We start from the raw sequence: 9,934 nt of genomic DNA, 5'->3' as shown, positions 1-9,934 counted from the left end.
ACCATGTACATTGGGGGGATCTAGGGTATCTACAACTACAAGGTCCCAGTACACGAGAGATATTATTTACCTTATCCATGACAAGGGCCAATCAATACATTATCAATGGAGCAATGGGTATTTAACTATTAAGTTGTACCTGAATGAATGAGTATTGATTAGAGTCTGACCATCGAGTGCAGAAATCCCAGAAAGAAAATAATAATAATAATAAAAACAATAAAACTCACACCCACTAGCTTAATGGAGCATGCAAATTAGCACACACGAACCTTTCAAGGGACTCGAAAACAAAAATTGTTTAGCGCACATGTATATCAATTTCAGCCAAGCAAGCTATATAGCTCAAATTGCTCATCAACACCAAATTGAACACAAGCCATATAGCTCAAGCCAGATTACCATGGATAAAAGTAAAACATGGATATACAAAATATATATATATATATATATATATATATATATACTGAACACAAAATGAGGGCATAAACATTTCTGCACTCTAAATAATTACTTCACAAAGAAGTATTCACAAAATTATCATAAAACAATTACATTAGCTCCTTCACACTGATAAGAAGTTATGAATTGTAAATTATGTTAAGAGGCTTCAGAACAAATTCGCAACTACTGCAAGCTCACCTCTTTAGCTGATACCTATCATAGTCATACTCAATTCCTAATTAAGATAATTCCTCATTTGAAAGGTTCCCTTTAAATCATTCGTAAGAGTTCTTGGACAATTTCAGACATTGATGGCCTGAATTCCGGCTCTTGCTGCAAAAGGATAGATATTAAGTGACTTATAGCTCTAGGCAAACAAAAAAGTTTTCAATTCACAGCTAAATTGAAATGCAAAATATATATTACAAACTCAAGGTGAGTTAGAAATATTTATGATGAAAATGTTAGATTTCTTACCGGTTCCTCAAAAAAAAAAAAAAATAAAATAAAATAAAATGATGAAAAAATGTTAGATTTAACTAGACATGGCAAACGGACGGGTTGGGTCAAGTTCGGGTCGGGTTTGAGAGTCAAAACGGGTCTTTTGTTGCCGGTCGGGTTGACCTGTATTTTTCAAACTTTTTTTTTTTTTTTTTTAACAAAAACAAATCAAGGCAACCTTTTTAGAGAAAATGAATAAAATCAATTAAAGGAATGAATTGCACTTAATGCCACTTGTTAATATCCTTCCAATTCTGATAGTTTTGAGTATGACTAAAATTCTTTACAGTTACGAATTCATGATGGAAAAAAGTCTTCAATGTTAATAACTCACCGCCAAAATGCATGTAATTACTAATTTACAACTTCAAAAAGAAATAGATCTTAAGGAGCACTAAAAAGTATATATTTAAAGTTTACAACACTAATAATATCATTCTCACAAACGAAAGAAAAAAAAAAAACAAAAAAAAAACCTACATGTCATGGACCATGCGAGTTATCAGCCTCCTTAAGTGAACATGTTCTATGGTGAGTGTCTGTGCGTGTTGTGTGTTAGTTGGTTAGTGGTTTGTAGACTACAACTACAAGAGCACACAGTTTTGTTTTGTCACATTTTTTTCAGTTTTGTCAAATTCTCAAAAAAACAAATAAACATAAGTTTTGTCTTAAGTCTTAACTCAATAACTCATAAAGTAGTGTAATGTGTTATTGTGTTAGTAGTGTTAGTGTACTAGTGTGAAGTGTCTAGTAAAATCAAATGAGAATTGGCAGAATTGCTTCTTCTTCTTCTTTTTTAAATAAATAGTTGTCTGTGAACATGTGATCTATTGGCTCCGGCCTGACATGCTTTGTGCTTTATGCACCTATCAACCCGTTTTTGCTTCAGGTCTAAAAAATCAGGTTCAGGTTAGGTATTTTTTGGGTCGGATCAGTAAATTCTGACCCATATTGCCATGTCTAGATTTAACTTGTGCACCTATAGGGAGTTGCATTTTTCTTGTCAAGGAAAAAAAAAAAAAAAAAAATCTGTTTCTCCCATACATAAACAATTATGGAAAATTCGAAGGCCAGGAGAAAGTACAGATAGCGCAAAGAGTTCATACAGAACTTTAAGAAATCCAGAAACACCCAGGTATACTAAGTGTGCAGAAATAGCCCTCACCTGTACACATGACGAAATAATATCAGCAAAACGTGATAACGATTTCATAGGATATGCTCCTTTTAGTGAGGGATCGACCATCCTTGCTAATGCATCAATATCATGTAGCTGAGGAACTGCCCATCTAACCAGAAATTGCTCCCCTCGAGGCCGTGACCTGGACACTTTTTTCAGTGAGAACTGGGAAGAAATTTTTAGCTGAAACTCAATTAATTCACATAACTGATGGACTAGTTCTGTTGGGTTGGTTTTAGATGGTAAAAGATAAGTGCAGAACACATGCATTCTCTTATTGGGCTGCTAACCTGTCAAATGACTTCCGTCCAGTGAGAAGTTCTAACATTACAGCTCCAAAGCTATAGACATCACTTTGGTAAGTATAACTTCCCAAATCAAATTCCGGGGCAGCATAACCGTAAGCAGTGAGAAGTCGTCCAGACAACTGACAGTAAATACACCATCATCAACTACACATTATATAATTATAACAAGTCACAGATTCACAATTCCAGCTTAATTTTCTGCCAAGCCTTACCAAATAAAGGTTTCATATGTTTTTGCACAAAATCCATGCACTTTTCAGCTAACAAACAAAAACTAATAATAACAAATTGGTCAGTTTCTACAATATTCTAACCTTTTTCACAATATTGACACATCTACCACTCAGAATCAGGACAATATCTACTTATTCATTCATCATGGGACATCATATCATAAAAAAAGATATCACTATTAGGTTTTTTTTTTTCACATATTAAAAAGATATAGATACACTCTTGACAAGTTGGTTGAAGGCTATCTCCCCTCTCCACTAAAACTGATATAGTTCAGATTCAAAACTAATGCAAAAACAGGAAAAGAGGAAGAAACAGCACTCAGCAGCCATGCTCTGCAGAACATGAACTCTTGGTGAACCATGTTAGATCTGTGTCCCTTTCTATTTTCTGCTTGTTATATTTTTTTTCCTAGGTGTGAACGAATAACAAAGATCTACTGAGATAAGCATTATATTGAAATTCCTACCACTCTGGAGCCTTAAATTAATTGGCTAAACATCTTTAAAGAAGCTCCAAACATTCAAAGGCAAGGAACATCAACTTGTTCCTGTCCTAAAGCCCAGATATTGGTAACCCCAATCACCCCCCCTCCCCACCCCAAAGGAAATGATTTCTTTTCTCTAGTTTCATCTCCCAAAAGATCCAACATCTAGCAATTTCAATTTTCTTCAGCATCTTTGCCACAAAGTTTTACACTTTTGAAATTTTTCTAAAATTGTTCAATAGCATTCCATCTATTTTCTAATCAACAAAGCTATAAAGCATAAAGTTGGAATCACATGGTTTCAATAACAGTTACAAACATCAGTCAGTAACAATAATTTGTAGCACTCTATATGAACAGAAATTAAAATATCATACACACATAATTACCTGACTCGCTGAACTAGAAGATAACAGAGGAGCCAAACCACAGTCGGAGACACATAATTCAAGCTTGTCATCTAGGAGAAGATTGGCAGACTTGAAATTTCGGTGAACAATGGGTGGTTGACAGATCTCATGCAAATACCTATACCACAAAAAAGAGGAAAAATCAGTTTCTAATAGACCAAGCATGGATGAAGGAAGATTTCCTCACAAAAATGTGAAACCTACAAGTTGTAATCTCCTCGGTCAGAAATAAAAGAAATGACAAAAAAACTTGTTTTTGAGCTCCTAGCCCAACGTGAGCATTTGATATAAGGAACTAACAATGTTCATATCTCAAGTTAGTTTTCCTTATGTTATTTGTGAATTAGTTATTCAACTTACTCCAAGACTCTTGCAGCTTCGAGCACCAATTGGATGCGTGTTTTCCATGAAAATTTCTTTTGAATCTCATCATCATGCAGTGCATCATGAAGTGTCCCATTTCTGCAATACTCATATACAAGTAGCCGCTGGCCATGCTCAGCACAGTAACCCACAAGCTCCACAATATTAGCATGGCGAAGTTTAGAGATACTAGAAACTAGTTCAAAAAAATCCTCATCACTCTGCTGCCCAGAAACTTTAGTATCCAGTTTTTTGATTGCCAGTAGCTATAAAAGAATTCAGAAATGGAGGATTAACGATTAGGATCTCAAATAAAGATGTGTGACTAGATAATAGAACCAATGAGAGGAAGAGAGAGGGCCAGGGGTTCAGGGATAGGTTATCTCAAGCATACAAGATATGCTAGATAACTGAAAACTTGGGAACATAGTGGTAAGTTTTTTCTTTTTTTTCTTTTTTTGGTGGGGGCGTTGTTTGGAAGAAGAGAGAGCCTTGCAGGTGTTTGCTTTCACACTTGAGGTGAAATAGCTAGAGAACTCAAAAATAATTTTACTTATGAGGATAAAGAAGAATCTACCACATTACTTGAAACTTGGGGAAATAGTGATGGTTGGGAGGATGGATAAAGGGACTACCTAACGGATATTTATTTTCACACTTGGGAGGTAAATGCAATTCAAACTTCAAAACTAATTTTCCTAAAAGGGATACAGAAGATGAAGAGGAGGGAGGGGAGACAACAAATACAAACATACATGAGAATCTAACAGCCACACCTGGCAAATTAGTTATTATTAAGTTAAAATAATCTTACCTTTCCATCAGGCATCTCACCCCTATAAACACTACCAAGCATGCCTTCACCAATAAAATTTTCATGAGAAAAGCTATTTGTATACTGCTGAAGCAACGCAACAGTGAAAGCTTTTGCAGAACTTGCATTCGGACTCTTAGAAGGATGTCTATTTGAAGTAACTTTGAAAGGTACCATCGGTTCCACAGAGACCTTCTCAGAAGTAAAAAATGGAGGAGGTGGTGGTGGCAAGAACTCCATATCCATGCTGCTCATGTCTGAATCATGATCCTTCTTGGGCAGTGAAACTGTAGGTGTGTTTTTCACATCTACCTCCTGTTCATTCTGAAGCTTTGGAAATACACCTCTTCTTCCATTGTTTTCAACATAACTATCGCTTGGTTTCGCAACTCTCCCTCTTGGCACTGCTAAAAATATTCAAAAAGACAATTTTCATTTAGAACAGAATGTAAGAGATAAGGAAATTCTAACCAAGTTTAAAAAATAAAAAGGACAATAAAAGACATACCTTTCTCCATTGGATAATTTTGCTGAGGCACCGATTCAGTGTATTTAGGCTTTTCTCTAGAGGCCTTATAGGTACTGGTATCATGCCTCTTAGTATTCTCTTTCTCTTGCCTTCCTTTCTTGCATCTAAACACACAAAGACACAGCACCAATGAAAAAAGTATTGAAGCCCCTATAATAGAAATCCAAGTCAACCTCTTGGTAGTGAACACTTTCCCAGCTCTAGTAGACTTTGATATTTCTGGGACAGAAGGTCCAATTGCTGGTTTCCCAGGGGCTTTTTCAGCATATGGTGCAGCAGCAAGAGGAGGAGCTGCAATCGTAGGTGATGGAATAACTGTAGTATTGAATGGATTTCCATCTTTTCTGCAAGATAGAAGCTATGGTTACTGAAAGAAGCAAGGAAGTTTAAATTAAGTAGCATAATGTATGCTGATAAGATGGACCCCGGGCATGCAAATTTAAGTTTAAGACATACAATTGGACTTTAATACAGAAAATGGGGATATCAAGTAATTATTATACTACAATAGTAATACACTATTTCCTCAGAAAATTCCAGTCAAAACAAACGAAAAAAATAGTCATCCAGGTTTTGGAATTACGTATCAGTTTATGTGATTACTCATGCTCTCTTCTATGATCTTAAATAGAATAGTAGGCATTTATGGCTGCATTACTAAGCACTAGTTAGGTAAAACATTACCATTCCAGACTAGCTTAATATCCAAAAAGAAATGGAAAAAAAATTAAAGAAAGAAAGAAGTATCATGTTCTGCATCAAATCAAATAGATACCGTGAGAGAAGCACTAGCATTACTAGTTCCAGGATTTGGCATACATAACAGAACCAAATCCATGTTAAAAGGCAAATCCAAGCCTTACAACTAGTTCCAGGATTTGGCATACATGACAGATCTAAATCCATGTTAAAAGGCAAAAACAAGCCCTACAATGTGGCACGTGTATATAAGGCAGGAAAAAACACACACACACACACACACCCCACCTGAAATTTGGAATACTCAGTAATTTTCCAGGTATAGGTCCAGAGAATAGATTGTTCTCTACGTTCCTGCATAGCAAGTAAGAATTTGTGAGTTGCTGGAGGCAGCACATAGTTCCTACTAGAACCTCTGAATCAAGATCAAATTCTGGAATACGAATTTTGCAAAGAAAATATTATGAAATGTAAAAATAAAAATCAAAGTGGATGAAAAAAGGGTACAGATCCTGCAGGAGAAGATCCTGTAAAACATCAAGGGTCCCAGTGAGTTGATTGTTCTGCAAGTGCCTGCATAGAAATCATAAAGTTAATGAATTATCATATATAGTAAACATACAAAAAGAAATCTTATTGAGATAATTACTCACAATGTGGTAAGAGATGACAAATTTCCCAATGAGGGAGGCAATTGACCACTAAAATTGTTTCCCGATAGATCTCTGCACCATAATATATGATCACAGCCATGAACATAGAAACAAAATACAAAGGAAAAGCTATCTGAACCGAAAGAAAATGGCAACAAGTCCATCAAACCAGGAAGCTTTTGAAGCACCTGTTATCCCTCCAGTTAGAATGTTATTATTTAGCAACCTCAGGAGGAGAAAACATCCCTTGAATAAACAAAAGAAAATGTCTAGCTCCAAACCAGTTTGGAGTTATCTTACTTCAACCCATTATGTGGCAATTGAAGAGACCATCCATGTGTAGTTTTAGAAACATGGCTTTTTTAATGAGTCATATGACCTGTTTAAATAATACACATGAATAGACCATCCATGTGTAGTTTTAGAAACATGACTTTGTGGCAATTGAAGAGACCATCCATGTGTAGTTTTAGAAACATGGCTTTTTTAATGAGTCATATGACCTGTTTAAATAATACACATGAATAGACCATCCATGTGTAGTTTTAGAAACATGACTTTTTTGATAAGTCATATGACCTATTTAAATAATACACGTAAATAATCTTATAAATCGCCACGTAATACCAGTTTGGAGCTAAACTTTGTCCATAAAGAAATAGATCAAAATGAAAACAATAAAATACAACATTAATATGAGCAAACTTTGACTTACAAGTTCGTCAATTGGCTGGATGAGGACAAAGCATCGGGGATGATTCCAGTGAGCTTGTTAGCTGAAAGAGAACTAAACAAGGAAAATAAAATACAAGACTAACGTAAATTTAGGATATACTAGAAGCATATTAGTGGGAAAAAATAATTTGCTAAATCAGCTTTCACATGGATACAAAAAATAAATGAGTGTGAAACATACAGGTTCCTGATGGTGGAGGGAAAATACGATGGAATAGTCCCACCAATATGGTTGTTGCTTAGATCTCTGCCCCATGATGTAGCACAAAGCTTAATAAGATTACAGACAGATATTTAAGAAGTTAAACAAAAGCAAGCAGCAATGTAATTTGATGCTTCTGCCTCAATATGCTCTCGCATGTAATGAATTTATGCGTAGATCATTCAATTAGTAAATCAAGTATTTTTAAGTTAAGCCTTGACAATCACAAAGTCCAATAACAGCCAAATTTGTGCCATCAGCATTTTAGCAATGACAGAACAAGTGAAACTATAGCTCACTTTTCAACAAATAAGTTCCCTTAAAGTATTGGAATGTGAGAGGGGGGGGGGGGGGGTATTTACTTTTTGACAATGACAGAGCAAGTAAATATGATATTAGAGCTTTGAGACAATGTTAACCAAATTGAATTAAAATAATTTCACCATTACTCACTCAAAATGATATGAAACTAACCTTATGTTACATGTATACATACATGTTATCGAAAATTACAGAATAAGCTAGACACATACATTGCCAAGATCGCTCCAAAGTCTCCCAAACTATCACCCAACTTTCCTCCCAAATTTGTGCCGCTAAGCCTTCTGTAGACCAAGACAGGTTAGAAGATCAACTAAGGAATAAAACTCTATTATTGACAAGAGCTCGAAAGTGAGAGAATCAACATACAATTCTGTTATGTTTGAGAAGACACATTCAACACCTTGCCACTTATCCCCACAAGGGTCTCCTCCAACAAGAAGCCAACCAAGAAGTGGAGGGTACTCAAGAGCAACATATAAACTATTGATTGCCACAACTGGAAAATAAACAGACACAGAGAAACGATTAAAACACAGCTCCATAATTTAACCCTTATGTTCTGGGCCAACAAGATATAACCAACCATATTAAAACTTCCGATATCATACAAGTCTTAAAATTATATTGAGAAAAGGCAAGCAAATACAAAATTTGATACTAGCAAGTCTAACTCTAAGTTCAGTTATCAGAGAGAATCAAGCAAATGTAAATCAAAGAAGCAACTTTCAATCATTTTCCTATTCACATTCCCGAGAACCAAACGCACTAAAAAAGAACACTGAACAAACATAAATAGAAAAATGTGATTTTTGCTCTTTACCGTCGGTTGAGTCAGTGAGACCAACACAAAATGTGGCAGTGAAAATCGAAATCAACCCAATACAGATCCCAACACATAGACCCCTCTTCATGCAACCCATTGCCTCAGCAGAACCTACTTCAAAAATCCCAGCTTTCTTTTTCTCTCAAGAACCAACCACCAAATCCCTTTTAAAAAAAAAAAAAACCAAAGCAATAATAAAAAACTTAAAAAAAAAAAAAAAAAAGTTGAGCTCTTTAGACCTTAGAGCCCATAAAACTGAAAAAAAATATACATTTTTAAAAAATAAAAATAAAAAGAAGCTCTAAGGTCTGAGAAAAACCGTGTCTTCTCCAGAAAGATAATTGAAGAACGATGAAGAAGATTATAGGCGAGATTAGAAAGACAAAAATGTAAAGAAAATCAAGGATTTTGAAAAGTTTTTGCTAAGAGGAAAAAAAAAATGTATATATATAAATATATATTTCAAGTTGGAACAGTGCGAAACTTGTTGGGTTTCGCCGAAAGCTGACAAAAAAAAAGTGAATAGAGTTTAGAGGGAGATAGTGTTTTTTGACGAAAGAAGGTAAGAGGGGAGAAAACTTGTTGGGCTTCACCAAAAGCTGACTAAAAAAAAAGTGTTTAGAGGTAGACTATTCAGTGTTTTTTGATGAAAGAAAGTAGAAGGGAGAAAACTTATTCAAACTCAAAATCCGTACGGGGAACCTACGCTACCCCACACATTCATGTCTGGTTGAAATTGAGATTTTATAACGTCTATTTTATATAAATATCTTGCATATAAATGCTACAAAATTTAGTTATAAATTTAGTTATATTTTAAGTTTATAACTTTATTTAATAAAATAGATATTACTTTATAATTTAGAAATTTAATTGTTGAATTACATGTTTTTTATACTCTTAATATAATTGTCAAATTTTGTATTAATCAGATACTATTTACTCTATGATTTATAAGCTTATTGTGGGGCCCGGCCCAGAAATAATGGGCTATTCCAAATTCAGGCCCGTCCGAGGAGCGTCCTATCCGAAGAGAAACCACGTATGAAGCATTACTCAACCCATAAACGCCAGGGAAACATGTCCGAGGAGTAACTCCTCCTCGGACATCACGAAGCCCAGACGAGGAACTCTCCCCAGCCACTTCAGTTCATCCTCCCAACATATAAAATGAATAAAATCTAAAATATCCCATGGAGAGCTACCACCACATTAATTGCGCCCCAAC

General features: G+C 35.1%; 1 protein-coding gene across 2 annotated transcripts; it reads right to left on the bottom strand.

Moving 5' to 3' along the window:
* Positions 1-514: 514 nt before the first annotated feature.
* Positions 515-9,355, bottom strand: LOC115977206 (protein STRUBBELIG-RECEPTOR FAMILY 1-like). 2 transcript variants are annotated; one of them, XM_031098919.1, is made up of 16 exons: positions 9,026-9,355; positions 8,704-8,870; positions 8,250-8,379; positions 8,093-8,164; positions 7,539-7,604; positions 7,338-7,409; positions 6,623-6,694; positions 6,477-6,542; positions 6,258-6,323; positions 5,250-5,614; positions 4,742-5,145; positions 3,925-4,193; positions 3,544-3,682; positions 2,416-2,552; positions 2,111-2,267; positions 515-777 (listed from the first exon to the last, which is right to left on the bottom strand). In XM_031098919.1, the coding sequence occupies exons 2-16, from the start codon at positions 8,801-8,803 to the stop codon at positions 715-717; spliced, it is 2,178 nt and encodes a 725-aa protein (XP_030954779.1). In that variant the 5' UTR covers positions 8,804-8,870; positions 9,026-9,355; the 3' UTR covers positions 515-714. The 2 variants fall into 2 exon arrangements, with proteins under 2 accessions (XP_030954779.1, XP_030954778.1); XM_031098918.1 differs by having other exon boundaries at positions 4,742-5,148; positions 9,026-9,354.
* Between the last annotated feature and the right edge of the window lie 579 nt (positions 9,356-9,934).

This window comes from Quercus lobata, chromosome 2 (genome assembly GCF_001633185.2).
Source record: "Quercus lobata isolate SW786 chromosome 2, ValleyOak3.0 Primary Assembly, whole genome shotgun sequence".
Lineage (NCBI taxonomy): Eukaryota > Viridiplantae > Streptophyta > Magnoliopsida > Fagales > Fagaceae > Quercus > Quercus lobata.
The sequence above is the reverse complement of the archived record's forward strand: the minus strand, read 5'-3'. Positions and strand labels throughout refer to the sequence as shown.

Bases quoted from the DNA above. Each gene is read 5' to 3' on its own strand.
- LOC115977206 (XM_031098918.1), bottom strand. From the start codon at position 8,803: ATGGGTTGCATGAAGAGGGGTCTATGTGTTGGGATCTGTATTGGGTTG. The intron at 5,615-6,257 runs GTGGGGTGTGTG...TCTATCTTGCAG, and splicing joins CTGAGTATTCCAAATTTCAG to AAAAGATGGAAATCCATTCA. The intron at 5,149-5,249 runs GTATGTCTTTTA...GAATATTTTTAG, and splicing joins AAATTATCCAATGGAGAAAG to CAGTGCCAAGAGGGAGAGTT.